Source organism: Artibeus jamaicensis, unplaced genomic scaffold, assembly GCF_021234435.1.
Source record: "Artibeus jamaicensis isolate MK-2021 breed Jamaican fruit bat unplaced genomic scaffold, CSHL_Jam_final contig_1998, whole genome shotgun sequence".
In the NCBI taxonomy this organism is placed as follows: domain Eukaryota; kingdom Metazoa; phylum Chordata; class Mammalia; order Chiroptera; family Phyllostomidae; genus Artibeus; species Artibeus jamaicensis.
Genome location: NW_026521407.1, coordinates 609411 through 624320, shown reverse-complemented (window position 1 = coordinate 624320; position 14910 = coordinate 609411). Strand labels below are relative to the sequence as shown.

At 60.8% G+C, this 14910-nt stretch overlaps 1 protein-coding gene across 1 annotated transcript; it reads right to left on the bottom strand.

The window, feature by feature from the left end:
• Positions 1-10859: 10859 nt before the first annotated feature.
• Positions 10860-13192, bottom strand: NEUROD2 (neuronal differentiation 2). The gene is made up of 2 exons (XM_037140548.2): positions 13161-13192; positions 10860-12013 (listed from the first exon to the last, which is right to left on the bottom strand). Exon 2 carries the CDS (start codon positions 12006-12008, stop codon positions 10860-10862), a length of 1149 nt encoding a protein of 382 aa, XP_036996443.1. The 5' UTR covers positions 12009-12013; positions 13161-13192.
• Positions 13193-14910: the final 1718 nt, after the last annotated feature.

The window sequence follows — 14910 nt, the reverse complement described above, 5'->3', positions numbered from 1 at the left end:
AGGCCAGCCTGGGCCTGCAGCTGTTCACAACAACACCCTCCATCCAGAACTTCGGGCAGAAAGGCCCTGCGGGCCAGCAGCTGCCCCAGCTAAGAAGGGGGCGTCGGATGTAGCCAAGTCTGTGTCTGTGGTTTTCTCGCGGGTGGGATGGGGAGAGCGGTTGCCTTTTGGGGGTTTCTACCTCTTTGTGTATCGGCAAGGGCAGGACGAAAGCCACACGTGTGGGTGTTCAGTGGGCATTAGGTACTGGACTGAGGGTGGGAAGCAGGCATAGGAACAAGAGAGGCCTAAGGATGGGAGTAAGTGGAAAAGAAAGAATACTGGAGCTCCTTAAAACTGGGGCCTTGCCATCATTCTGTCTCTATTTTGTACCAGAAAAGAAGCCAAGCCTAGGATACAAACTGGGTATGTGTGCCCCAGTGCCATGGTCTGTGGTATAATGAGAACCCCAACTTCATAGCGTGGTTGTGATGATAACCCGCTTATACAGAATTGCTTAAGTCAGTTGCTGATACATGATAAGCTCCAAATACATGTTAGCTTCCATGTTGCTAAATTTTGGTCTGACACTGGATCAGTTGGGAATGGTTTCTTCACATTTAACTAAAACTTCTTTTTTGAAGTACAGAGTGGGAACTCCACAGTAAGGAAAGCAACAGGGTCTAGGGAACAAGGTGCCCACCAGGGACTGTCGAGGATGTTTTCCCGGATTCCTGGAAAAGCTGGACCCGGGACCCACACCTGTGCCTTCCTGCCCGGACCGGAGCCTCAGTCCTCCGCCTTAGCCAGTGCGTTTCCTCTGGGCTGCCCTTCCCACCCCAGTCCCTTCCCCTTCTCTACCCATCTTTCTACTCCTTTCTTGTCTCTTCCTTCTCAGGAATGTAGTTGGGAGGGAAGGAATTCCCTCACTGCTTAGAGGGGTGGGATGGCCCCACCCTGCACAGGCCTAAGGGAGGGTCTCAGTCTGCAGGTCAAAGAAGCATGTGGGGGCTGGCACGGGAGGGGCGGGGGGTGGCAGGGCAGCCCCCATGTCCTCCCATTCCCCCCAGCTCCTGTCTCATCACTGTCATCATTCAATCATAGCAGATGGGCTGCAGCTGTGAGCGCCAGCCCGGCACACGGGCTGGTCGGGCTGGTCCGTGCCACTTGGGAGAGAAGGAGAGAAAGGGAGGGAGGGAAGGAGGAGGAACGAAGGTAGGAGGGGGAGAGGAAGAGGAAGAAGAGGAGGAGGAAGAGGAAGAGAGTAGAGGAAGAGAGAAATGGCTTAAAGAAAAAGGAGACTTGGTACCTTTTATGCCTCTCTCTTCCCAGCAAGAGAGCAGAGGCCAGGGCTGGGCTCACAAGCTGGGTAGTGCCAGGCGAGATGGGCATATGCCCTTGATTACTACCAGGACCACAGGCCAAGCCTCCACAGCCGCCACAGCCTCATAAATCAGTTTTTAAGTAGCAACCACATGGACATTTCCCAGCTGAGAGGCCTGGCCTCTGTCGGCCGGGTAGGGCAGCCCTGGTGGTGGGGCAGGTGCCAAACCAGGCCACGGGAAAGAGAAGTGGTCATTGAGGTTGGTGGAAAATGGGGTCGGGTCTTGTTCTGGCCAAACTTGGGGGCAGGGGCTCCTGCCCATTACGGACTAGGCAAAAAGGTGGCGGCAGGTTCAGGGCCCCCTGCTGGGGCTCCTGGACTCTGTCCATTTCCCTGGGGAGAGCTGCCTAGGGATGAGGGAGGTTGGTGTTGCTACTGAAACCCCCTCCCAGTGGGTCCCCCTCCCAGTGAGGGCAGTGAGGCCTGTGCACTGGGCCTTCCAAACGTGCTCCCAGCTCCTGGCAGGTAGGAAGGAAACTCCCGCCTGCACAGCCCAGGCCCAGCACCGAGGAAGCATCCAGAAAAACTGCTTGAATGAATAAGTGACTGAATGTGTGTGGCGGCCTTACGTGTGTTCACAGGGAAGGAGGATCTGTATCTGAGTTGTGTGGCCGCGGAGTCCGTGTGCGTGTGTGCGGAGGGCTGTCTGCGGGTGCTCTGGGGAGACCCGTTCTGACTCGCACCCCTCCACGCCTCCCTTTTTAGCGTCTCGGCCGCACGCATCGCCCCTCTGAGCCCTGATGCTTCCCTTCTGAAGGTCCCCCGGCAGGACAGCACTTCTCAAGCCGGACCCCTTGCTTGGCGCCCCCTCCTCCCTGCCCTGCTGGCCAGCCTAGGTGACTGGGGCAGGGAACCGGGTGGGGTGCGGCGTCCGCCCCTGGAACTGCAGGCAGAGCCAGCGGGGCGAGGGCGCCCAGCCTTCCCGAGCCCGGTGTCTCCTCCCTGGGTGAGCAGATGTCTCGGAATTTTAGATGTGCTCTCCGCCCTTCCTCGCAATAACCCCTCCCTCCCCCCCGCAGCTGGCACTGGCTGTGGCACTGCGCCCTCCCCCTCACCCGTCTCCGATTGCGGAGCCAGCTGATGGATCAGGGGGCGCGCCTGGGCCAAGAGGCGGGGGAGGCCCGCGGGGTGGGCCAGATCCCGGAGGCTCCCGGCGCGGACAGAGCCGGCTCGGCGCTGCCCGGGCCTCTACCCTCTCCTCTGGGTCCTTCCCTTCTCTCGCGTCTCCTCGGCCTCGTCTCGCTTCCATCTGTCCGAGGTCTCCCGTCTCCGTGTCTCCGGGGCTCCGCCCCACCCCGCGCCCCGCCGGCCTGTGCGCACCCTCCGCCCAGACCCTCGCGCTCGCCCACTGAACTCCTCCTGGCAACTTCAGCGAGTCCTCCGCCCCAGAGACCCATTGCCCCGCATTCTTTGGGCCGCCCCACCCCCAACGGAGGCCTCCCCTCCGCAGAAACCCCGAGTTAATCCGGAAAACGAGGAGGGGGCAGGGGTAGAGAGGGCGTCGAGATTACGGGGAGGCCCAGGATACCCGGTCGTCCGGGCTCAGAGACACCCACATTTTCTAATCACTGCTAATTAATGAACAATCCAACTCCGTGGACCCCCGACTCCGGGAAGGGGGCCCGAGGGCAGGAGGGGGACTTGGCAGGGCCCGGCCGCAGGGGGGTGCCAGGCGCCCGCCCCCGCCCCCCCCGCCAGCATTCCGAGGTAACAGGCATTTGTTACCCGGCGCGTGCCAGCAGCGATTGGCAGGTTGGAGCAGGCACAGTCATTCCGAACACAGATGTCCCTGCGTTCGCTCCTCGGATATGAATTCTGTCAGCTCCCCATCCGAGGGACCCGAGCAGACAGCCCCACAGACAGAGTCACAGACAGACGCCGACACAGGCGCAGCAACTGTCTGGAGGACACAGAACTCCACAGATATGTCTTTTTCCTCTCTGGAAAAAAAGTAATAAAAAAATAAAGGTTGTCATTGATTTGGGCTGGGGGGACATGTCTGAACCCCTGAGGGGTCCTTACCCCCGCCGCCATCCCCGGTTGCCGCCCAGTCTGTCGTATCCCGCCCCCCGGCCCCCACAGCCTCATCCCTGAACTTCAAACACGAGTGGTTGCCGCAGCCAGAACCGCCAAAGTCTGGGAAGTCTGCGCCCTCCCGCAGGACCCAGAGTCCCCGAATCCCTGCAAGATCCGGCGTCCCGCGGAGGTGCAGGCTCCAGCGTTCTAGAGCCTCGGAAACCCGAAATTCCAGAACTGCCACACCTGGGCAAACTGCGCCCAGCATTCCATCTCCATTGGAGGGGAAGGTGGGAGAGAGCCCCGCGTGCCTGGTCCTCGCCGGCTGTCCCCAGCCTTGGCCACCAGCCAAAAACACGGCCTGCCCTTGGGATTGTGGGTGTGGCAAGGTTAACGCACCCGACTCCTGACCCTTTCCGGTGCTTCCGCCCAGCGGTGGTGCCCCTCCTGAGCCTTCGCACCCACCCTGGCTGTCCTGGCTCTGCCCACCCCGGTGGCTGGGGAGCGAGCTGGCTGGCCACTGGACATCTGTGAGCAGGCTGGGCGTGGAGAGCCGCCGGGTCTGAGTCTCCCTGGGCAGCCCCGCCGGTGGAAGAGAAGAGGTGGGCAAAGGGGGCAAAGACACTCGCTGACGTCGGAGAAGGGCGCAGAGGGGTCTGCGTTGTCGGTTGTTGGGCCGACTTTTTTTTTTTAATCTTTCTTTTTTAAAAGAAATAGGCCCCCATCCTGTGTCATCATTTTTATGGGATCTGCAATTCTGGCAAAAATCTGTCTTTAATTTAGCTGTCCATATAAAAATCCTCACTGTATAATAATGAACAGATGCCATGGAATTTAAGCTGGAGCTGCGGCTCCTCCCCGCCTTCCCCTCGCGCCTGGCACCGGGCACCGGGCACCGGCTGCGTGGCACAGACTGGCACCGACGCGCGCGCGCAGGGTGGGCAGGGGGCGACCTGGGCTTGGCGCCAGGGCGCTGAGGTGGCCAAGGGGTGTCCAGGCGCCGGCTTCGCCAGGCGGGAGCTGTTTCGGTGGCGGTACCAGGGGAGATCTATCTGAGAGATTTTTCTGTCTTTGGATCCAAATGATCAGTAGTTAAGGGTTTGGGTTTGGGTTTGCTTAGGGGCTTTGTGGTTCTTCTCACATTTTTTTTAAAGCTCCACCCTCCCCCTCCTATAAATTCAAATGTTTTCGATGTTTTAATTGAGTTGTTTTTAACCCTCCCCCTGCCCGGCGCCCCCGGCCGCGGCTTCCTAGCCCAACCGAACGCCAGTTCGCTGCAAGCGGGATCCGTTCCACGTCCCGCCGGCCGCAGCCTCGGCGGATCCCGCGCGTCGGCGCCTCCGGGAGGCTCCGAAGCAGCTCCCGCGGGGCCGGGGAGGGGGGGCGGCTGTTGCCCTGCAGCAGCGAGGCCCCATGTGGCATCGGACTGGGGAGCCGGAGAGAGGAAGGCAGGAGGGAAGACCCCACCTGCCCCGCACCTATTCTCTCTCTTTTCCCAGGGGAAAGGAAAGACTATTCGAGTCCGCTGTCCCTTGCTGCCTCTGCCTGCGGTCGAGAGGACAGGCGTCCGCCTGGGATCGAGGGGCTGGTTTTGAGCCCCCACCCCCCATCCCTCGCCTTTAATGCGACTCTGGCGAGAACAGATGTCCCAAGCCGGGCCGACTGCCCAGACCCCGCCCAGCTGTGCCCTTGGAGAAGACTTGGCTGAGGGTAGGAACTGGCATGCAGGTCCCCAAAAGAACTTGGGGGCTACTCGGGCCCTGGCGGGACCTGACCTCGCAGCCTGGGCCTCCTGGTAGCGCAGGCAGCCTCGGGCGGGAGGCAGAAGCGCCCAGGAAAGACTCGTTGCTAATTCAATTAATTCTGAAAAGAAGAATGAGACAGCCGCCAGAAGTGGAGAGAGGTCGAGAGAAAGGTTCGAGTAACCGATCAGCAGGCACGCGCTCCGGGTGTGGAACCCGCAGCCCCGGGCTGTCCTGGGGACCGAGCTGCGCTTCTGCACCGGCGCCAGCAGGCAAATTGGCAACGCGGGAGCCACGCCCGGGCGCACATCTGGGCAGCTTCTCCACCCCAGGCGATCCTCTCTCACCAGCGCCCCAGGTTCCCACCCCACACTGGGGAATTGAGGCGCCCAGCCCTGGCATCCCGCCCCCCACAAACCCGTTGCTCTCCTCGTCTTGGTCTTCTCCTGCCGGCACCCCCGGCGGGCAGGGCGCTTGCTTCTCTCTCCCCCAGGACTCTAGGATGGAGAAAGTTTAAGGGAGCCGAGCAGACCTCCCAGGTGTCTGTGCCCTTTCTTACCACTTCTCACCAGGAAGACTGACCAGAATTTTTTTTTTAAGAAAAAACGCCTTAGGATTCGGAAGAGGAGCAGGATTTTAAGGTTTCTCGCAGTTCAGGTGGTCGCCTCTCCCCTGGTCCTGTGACCAGTGCCTGGGCACTGGTCCTGAAGGGGAAAAAGTGACAGTGAGACAGGAAGGCTGCTATGACAGCCCAGGCCCCTCTGCCCCTCCCGCACCTGTGAAAATGGTGCCTCCTCCCCAGAGCACACAGGAGCCGGCCGGGGAGGGGCTGTGGGCCGGCCCCTGCGGTCACACGGGGAACCTGAGAGGGGAGGTGGAGGCCAGGGCTGGCCAGGTGTGGCCTGCACTGTCCCTCCCTCCCCTGTTCTTCAAGAGCTGGACCGTGGGGTCTGGAACTACCCTTCAGTGTCAGTGTCCCCTCAAATCAACAGATTCCTCTGGGGAGCAGGTACTTTCAGGCTAGAGATTCTGGGGACGAGGAGAAAACAAAGGTCACCCGAGAAGGAACGAAATCTCTGACCTCTGTGGGGGGTTCTTGCACTCACAGTCATGTGGACTTTCCCATAAAAGAAGAAAGAGAGGAGCAAACACAGCCCATCTGAACCCAGAGAGTGGCAGGGCTTCTAGGCCGCTGGCTCCAATGGGGCTCAGTTTACCCGGACCACACTGAGCGGTTATTTATTGGTTTGTCCCTCTGGGTGCTGAAATCAGAGCTGGGGGCTCATTGGGAGTTCTCGGGGCTTACTGTGGCACTCATGGCTGGAATGGTGTTAAGCAGAGAGGGAGAAGCAGCGACGGTTGTTCCACCCTTTCTCCGTGATAGACAAATGGCTTGGACTCAGAGACATCTCAGGTTTGCTGTCATTTCCAAACACTGGACGTTGGATGGGAGTGGAAAAATCACGGAAAAAACACCCCCCCAGTGGCTCCAGCCATCATGTCTGCAGCCCCCGAGTTGGAGCTGAGCCAGTTGGTGTGTGCTTGGAGATCCCTGCTGCTCAGGCTGGGGCCAAGGGGGGGCGTCCTCTCTGTGACTTCTCCCCTAGCACCCCCTTCTTTCCTCCACTCTGGCCCCTTCCTGCCATCTCCCCCCTCCCACTTCCTTCTGTTCCTGGAGCTTCTCTGTGTGTGCAAGAGGGCACACGGGAGAGCCAGCGAGAGAAAAGGACCTGCGAGGGGGAGTTTGGGGCCTCGTGTCTGCACACATCTTCTTCTCGTGCTCATCTCACCGCCTTGCCAGGGATGCGGAGTGTTGGGGAGGAGGGCAGCGAGAGGATAGAGTGCAGCCAGAGGGCAGGGAGTGTGGGGGAAGGGCCGGAATTGGGGGAGAGGTGTCTTCTGTGGACGGGGAGTCACAGAAAGCCAAGGCACTCGGGATCCCCACCAAACAGGGGCCCAGGCACCCCCACCCACCGGAAGTGACCGAAGACACATAGCCCAAGGGTTGTCAAAAAGGGCTGGAATCAGGCTTTGAAAACAGAACTCAGCCGCATGAAGTAGCTTGAAGAACGAAGCTTAGAGGTCTGTGGTCTGACCAGGGGAGCCACGTGGAGGGGTCCTTCTCTTCCAGCCCCAAGCCCGATGAATGCTGATGCCGCCCAGCCACCCACTTCAGAGAGGGTTATGGGAAGCCAGCTGAGCAGGGAGGAAGCTCAATTAACCTTGTTCCCAGGACACGTTAAGACTCAGGCCTCAGGATGGGTGCTGAGTTGCTTTTTTCCCCAGTTCCCCGGGCCAGGCCTCGCCCATGGCCCCTGTTACCAGCAGACCAAAACTCCTTTAGATTAGGGTCTAGGGTGTGCGCCTTGCTCCATGTTCCACGCAAGACATGGGGGAGGAGGAAGATGGGTCAACTGCTTTCTCCCAAGAATAGGGGTGATTCAGAGGCTATAAGACCTGCTTAGACTACCGACAGGAGCAAATTCTGGGGATGAAGGCCCAGTTCTTCTCGCTCTAGAGAGGCGATTCTATGAGAATTCCAGAGAAGGCGGTGAATTTTTAAAAATAATCACAGTGAAGTTCTCCGGAAAAATGGGGTGACTTATGCCCTGAATCCCAGCAGCGCATTGGGAGGGGCCTCAAGCTGTTGGGCGGCCCCCGCCCCGGATGGGGGCGTCCAGGCTCCCGCGCCCTCCCTTCGTGGAGAGAAAGCGTAAGGTTGCAGAAGAGTCAGCACCCGGGGTCGGACAGCTCCCGGCCCGGGCCCTGCTCTGCGGCCCTTCGTGAGAGGTGAGGAGGGAAGCGTGGACGCTACCCAGGAGACCGAGAGGTCATTTCGCTGACCGCGGAGTTGAAGGCCAGTGGAATCCAATCCACCTTTTGCATTTAGGGCTTCCTTTTTTAAACTACCTTTCCTTCCCCCACTTTCCTCAGGGCTTAGTCATCTTGGAATCTTGGAGCCAACCCTTAAAAGTGTGGTACACCTGACCTCAAGCCCCAAACCCAACACTACAACGCCCCCGTCCACTGAAGCCCCAAAACAAGCAACAATGTTTTTTCTAAAGCAATTTAAGTAAGCAGCATTAGAAAAAGTGGGGTTCCTGTAGTCCTAGGTGTGTTCGGGCTTTGGGAGGGGAGTCTGTAGGACTTGGCTCCCTTCCCAAATATTCCAGGGGTCCAGTGGGCCCTGGTGTCTGAGACGGGGGCGTCCTTTTAGGGAAGTCAGTTCAGAGACGCCTCTGCCCCTGGAGGCTCAGGGAAAGAGACCGACAAGGCTACTTTGTCTGAGACACTCAAGCAAGCAGGGGGGGGGGGGCGGCTGGGGCAGGACAGGCTCCTCCGTGGTGCCCTTCCTCGGCCCCCCTAGGCTGAGGGTTTCCCTCTGTGAGGAGCCTCACCTGGCAGGAAGGAGGCTGTGGACCTGAGGGGCTCCCGCTGCCCCATCAGGGGAAACTCATGGCCAGGTCAGGCCCCACCCTGCCTGCTGGGTTCCCAGGGCTCAGGCACCTCACTGAGTTCTGGGGTGTTCCGCCAACCTAATCAACATCCCTACAAATTTCAACATTCCTTAGGCTAAAAATGGCTCATTCCCCTGAGGCCACTGAAATACAAATCTCAGACTGAGGACAACTCCTCCATTAACATTTCATCCTCATGACTATATATATATTTAATTTAAGAATATCCTTGTCTGGCTTGCGTGGCTGTCTGCTCCCGCACACTTGTCTTGTGCACCAGTGGGCAGAGGGTTGTGACATGACTGGCTGCTCCCAACTTGGTCATTTTTCGGCGAGGACGATTTTGTTTTCAGTGGAGGTGCTTGTGCGTGTTTGGGAAATGGGGAGTGTAAGGAGAATAGTGCAGTGCTTTGTGCTGGGGGCGTGTGTGTCTGTGTAAATTCTGGGAGGGGCAGAGTGGAACTGTTCTGGTGCCCAGCGGGTGGGTGCGAGGGGGTTTGGAGGGTGGGAATCCTACCCAGGAATGTCCAGGGTCCCTCCACCTGGCCTCTGCACAGTCACTTGACTCTGTCTCCAGCACCCAGAGCCCCAGCTCAATCCCTGGAATGAAATGAGGCCACCGTGAGAAACCGGGTCCGGCTTTGCATCTCATTTACATAAATATTTATTAATCGTCATTAAACTGAACAGAAACACGCAATGCACTTCGGGTGTCCGACGGGAGTTTAATCTTCGCTACAAGAGGAAGGTAAAATTGCGTGTGGGTGTGTGGGTGAGTGTGTGGGTGGGTGTGTGGGTGGGTGTGTGGGCGTGTCGCCTGTGGGTTTGCGTTTTGCACCGTGTGTGTGGATGCCTGATTTCCTGCGTCCGGTGGGGAGAGGCTCTTCTTTTGCCCCCTTTTGGGGGAAGCCTCCAGAAGGAGCCCTCAGCCTTCACCCTGCCCACCTGCCAGCCTGAGCCAAGAGGACGACTCGGACAGAAATTCCTTCTCCAGCCCCCGGAGCTCGCTGGGCCTCTGGCGCCCACCCGGGCACAGTCGGGCGGGGGCGGGGCTGCCCCCAGATTTAGGCCTCCACCCTCACCGCGGGAAGGGGTAGAGGTGCCTGTGGGGAGGGGAGCCGCGGGACTATTCCCCCCCTGCCCCCGGACGCCCGCGCCCGGCCTGCGAATGCTTGCGCTGTGGTGTGCGTGTGTGTCTCTCATGCAAACCCTCCCTCCCCAAACAGACCCCCCCAACAGTTTGCCATTCCATACAAATTTGGAAACAGGTTTTTAAAAAACAGCATGACGCACAACGGGGACGGGGCGGGGGAGGGCAGTGGCACTGGGGCCCCAAATCTCCGAGTCACTGATTGTAAGAACCTGGGGAGGAGGAGGGGGCGGCGCCGGCCGCCACTTCACCAAAGTGCACAGATCCGCGCTGGGGCGGCGCGGCCCGCGGGCCGGGAGGGGCGTCCCGGGGCCGGGCCGGGCCGGGCCGCCAGGCTCAGTCAGAACCTCCTTGCATAGATATTTGTGTCTTTTTATTATTGGTAGTAGTATTTTTTGCCTTTTATTGCTTCTAAAAGTTCTTACTGCTTTTTTCTCCGATCCGGACTCTGCGTTCGGCCTCCGTGGCCTCTTAACTTTTTTTTTTGTATGTTGGTTTGTTTTTAAAAAGGGGAAAGGGAAAAACAGATTCTAGTGACAAATTGTCTTGGTTTCTCTCTTTCCTCTCAATTCACATTCCCTCCCGCCAAAATTAAAATCACAAAACGCTGAGACTAGGGGTTAGGGGCCAGGGCGTTTCAGGTCCAGGCTAGGGCACCCTGACTTCTGCCCCCTTCGAGAGGAGGGGACGCCTGGCTCCTTTCTGCCTCGGCAGCTGGGTGTCTTTTTTTAAAGTAACAATAATAAGAGGAGGGAAACCGTCCCACAGCTCCGCTGCCTCCTTACCAGCGTCTCCGGCCTGCAGGGCAAGGGGGGGGGGAACCTAAGTGTATGGATTGGGGATGGGGGGTCTCCAGGGAGTGCCCCAAGAGGGGCCCCTGGAGAAGATCTCCCTGGGAAAGAGGTGGAGGAAACCCCTTGGGGAGAGAGAAGGCGAGTCCCCTGGGGGAAGCGAGGCCCCTGGGAGGGCCACCCACTGTGAAGAGGACCACGCTGCCCAGGAGAGCGGCGGGACCGGCGGCCCGCACCCCGCACCCGGCGCCAGAGTAGGTGAGGGTGCCCCTGCGCTCGGGGGGCTGGGGACAAGGGTGCGGGTAAAGGCAAAAGAAAAAGAAGGGCAGGCTCGAGGTCTCAGTTATGAAAAAACGCGTTGAGCTCTTCGTACATGGGGCCCCGGTCGTGGTGAAGGTGCATATCGTAAGACAAGAGATTCTCGGAGTGGACGCCCCCGCGCACCGCGGACGAGCCGAAGACCAGCCCGTGGCCCGCGGGCCGCGAACCCGGCAGCGCTGAGTAGTGCATAGAGTAATGGTAGCTCTTCTCGTGGTCGGGCGACGAGTCCTGCTTGAGCGAGAAGTTGCCGTTGAGACAGAGCGGGGGACTGAGCGGGCCCTCGTACTCGGAGCTGTTGTAGTCCGGGCTCGCGCCGCCGCCGCCCGCCGCCGCGTACAGCGTCTCGTAGGCGGCACAGTAGCCGTGGGTCCGCAGGGCGTGCGCCGCGCCGCCGCCCAGGCCGCCCGCCGCCTGGCACTGCGCGCCCGCCAAGCGCGAGCACGGGTACGGGTAGGGGTGCATAGCGAACGGGCCTCCGGAGCCGTGGAAGCGGCCCGTGCCGTCAGCGCCCTGCTCTGTGAGGAAGTTGCGCGAGTTGAGCTGCAGGCAGCCGGCCACCAGGTTGGTGGTGGGCTGCGACAGGCCCTTGCACAGCGTCTGCACGTAGGACACCAGATCCGGCCGCTTGCCCGAGCGCAGGATCTCCGAGAGCGCCCAGATGTAGTTCTTGGCGAGCCGCAGCGTCTCGATCTTGGACAGCTTCTGCGTCTTGGAGTAGCAGGGCACCACCTTGCGCAGGTTGTCCAGCGCCGCGTTCAGGTCGTGCATCCGGTTACGCTCCCGGGCGTTCGCCTTCTGCCGCCGCAGCTTGGAGCGCTCCAGGCGCGCCTTGGTCATCTTGCGCTTCTTGGGCCCGCGCTTCTTGGGCCTCTCGCCCTCTGCCTCGTCCAGCCCCTCCTCCTCTTCCTCTTCCTCCTCTTCCTCGACCCCCAGCTCGCCTTCCTCCTTGACCTCGGCCAGCGCGGCCTCTGGCACGTCTTCCGCACGGAGAGGGACTGGCTTGGCGGCCCTGGCGGGCCCCGGAGCCCCGGGCCCAGGCGGCGGCGGGGGCGGGGGCGGCGCTTCGCCCTTGTCACTCCTCGGCTCGTCGTCGTCGCCGTCGCCCCAGCTGGCGAACTTGGGCACGTCCGAGAGGAGACCGGGCTCGCTGAACAGACGGGTCAGCATGGTGCCTGAGGGCGCCCCACGGGCGGGAAGGGGAGACACAGCACAGAGTGAGGGGCTTGCCGGGGCCAAGACGCCTTCCCCCAACCCACCTCCACCCCGGGTCCGGTGAGGGTTCTCGCCCAGGGGACACTGGACGCCCACCTCCTCCGCCTGCCCCGCCCAGGGCCGGCCAGCACCGGCCCCGCCGGGCGGCGCGCCAGCCCGAGACCTGGGCTCAGGCCCTGCGCACAGCCCCGGGCCCCGGCTCCGCCCCGCGCCCGCGCCAGGGGCCGCTCCCCACGCTGGGGTCTTCTCGGGGTCGCAGCGGGGGCCGGGCAGGGGCGTTGGGGAGCGGACATCTTCGCCGGGGGAGGCGGCGCCCTCTCCCTGAAAGCCTGTTCTCTCCCGGCGGCGAGGAAGGCTGGGCGGCTGCCGGCGGGGACAGCTGCCCCGCTCCGCGGCCCCGGCGGCCCCGGCCCCTCCGCCCGGCTCCCCACCCCTCCCGTGGCTCTCACCCCCACGCTCCCTAATCCAATTTGCAACTTGGCCGCGCGCCGCCCGCAGCTCGGCCCCCATCCCCGCAGCCTCAGTTCCAGAGGCGGGTGGACGGTCTCCTCTAACCGCGCGTCCCCAGCTCTCGGCGCCGGCGCGGGCGGCGAGCGCGGAGGAACCGGGCGCGGGGAGGAGCCCGAGAGGAGCGAGCCCCGTCCGTCTCCCCTGCGGCCAGGGACCCCCGTCCCCTCCTCAAATCGCCTCCTTCCCACAAAGCTCTTCAGATCTCGTTGTATTTCGGGATTGATGAGAAAAAATCCAAATTTGTTTGCTTCTCTCTCTCCCTCTTTTTCTTATTTTCCTTTTTTTTTTTTTCGGCAATGGGGAAAGGTCGCGGGTTCCTCCGGGAAAACCACGGGGGGGGGTCCCATCTCAGCCTCTTCAGGGCCCCTCCTTGATCCTGCGCCCCCCGGGCCGGGCGCAGGCGGAGACGCCTGCCCCCGACCCCGCGAGCTGCAGCCCCTGGGGGAGAGGGAACCTGGGGCGCCTCCGAGGCTCACCCCCCGAGGGGGCATCTCCCAGGAAGGGGGGACTTGGGGACCCCACTGTCGGCCGGAGCAGCGGCCCCCCGCCCCCCTTGCGGCCGGCGGGTCAGACCTGGCTCCCTTTCGGACAACTTACCTCGGAGAGGAGTCGAGGGGAGAGGGGAGGGGAAGGGGAGGGGGCAAGAGAGAGAGGGGGGAGAAGAGGAGTCTTCTCGCTTATTTCATTGTTCCCCCATCGTCAGGGAGCGGGGGCAGCGGCTCCTCGAGGCGCGGGCGCCGGCGTCTTCAGAGCCACGCGAGCCGCGGAGCGAGTGTAGCATCTCTACCAGGCGGGGTACCAGCCTCTATGCCAGGCCATATGGGCTTGGCACGTCACGGGCAGCAGCTATCACATGAGAGACGGTGATTGGCATGCGTCTGCATTGGGGGAGAGCCGGCTCCCCCGGGACCCGCCGCCATCTGTCACTCTCTACTCCAAAAAAAAAAAAAAAAATTAAATAAATAAAGGAAATAAATAAATATCTCTGTCGCCCTCCCCTCCTGCCCGACGCAGGGAAAGCAACGATGGAGAGGCAGGTGGGAGGAGTTGCCCCCCCTTGGACCCGGGGCCCCCACATGAGGACAATGCGGTGGCCTCGAGACCGGAGTTGCAGGGGTCGTGGCGGCCCCGGATTCTATGCTCCCTCCAGGGTCTTGCTCTGTCCATTTTCCCCCCTTGCAGGCCCCCCAAAGGTGGGTCAGGGATCAGATCTCAGGTCTGGGTAAGGGACCTCTTTGCTTGTCTACCGCCTGCCGCCCCCCCCCACCAGGAGAATCCCCTTGACCACAAAGGGACAGATGAGGCCCCTCCCTGGGTGGGTGTGGGGGGCGTCCCTGGCCCAAGCCCCATAGGTAGATGTTGGCACCCTGCCATCCCTCATCCTCGTCTGCCCCTCCCCCACCCACCCTCACGCACACACAACATATGTGGCTGAACGAAATTCAAACCTAGGGAAAGAGAAAAGGAAAGACTTGCCTGGATGTCTGTGCCTCTGCATGGGCGTGTGTGTGTCTGTAGGGACATGTGTATCTATCTGTGGAGTCAGCCGATGGGAGAGGTTTCCTTGCATGTTTAGGGGTGTATTGTGTTGGGGTGGAGTGGAGAGGAATCCCCGGGATGAGCCTCTGTGCCCACCATCTGGGGGTGGGGGACAGGGTCTCAGTCTGGATTCCCAGCCCAGAAACCTCATTCCTCACCCGCCAACATCCCCTCCCCTTGCTAGACAAGTGGCTGTCCCACCCAAATCTTTCTCTCCTGGCATTCTGACTCACTTATTTGAGGGGGGAGGGAATTGCCTAAAGCATTCTCCTCCCCCTGGGGAAAATAAACAACCCCAAACTTAAAATCCTGAGGCCAAGTACAGCAGTCCTGAGAGTGACCAAGGGTAGGGGGGTCAGACAAGTGTCTGGACAAGGAAGGTAGGGAGGAAATTGCTGTTTTATCTTACAGCTCACCTTCCAGCCCTCTCTCTGGGCCAGACACAGATGCAAAAGGCACGGGCTGAGGGATGTGACTTAAGACACACACACACACACAGACACGCACACACACCTGTTCCTCACTCTGTGGTGCAGAAAATGGATCCACACCCCTCCTCACACAGACATGTGTGTGAGCAGGTAATCACAGCCAGGTGTAGAAAGACCCTTGCTCACACCCTGATTCAGGCATTTGCATGTTTCAGACCCACGTTTCAGGCCCCTGTCCCCACTCTCCAGACCACGTACACACGGACGGCTTCGGTCACACCTTAGGCACAAGCAGGCTGATGTCCACCGTGTGCCAAGCACTGTGGTGGCGCAAAGACAGAGGGCAGGGACTTGGCCCTCGATCTGGACAGATTTAG

What these genes read in the sequence shown, in the direction of transcription:
- NEUROD2 (XM_037140548.2), bottom strand. Translation starts at nt 12,008, where the DNA reads ATGCTGACCCGTCTGTTCAGCGAGCCCGGTCTCCTCTCGGACGTGCCC.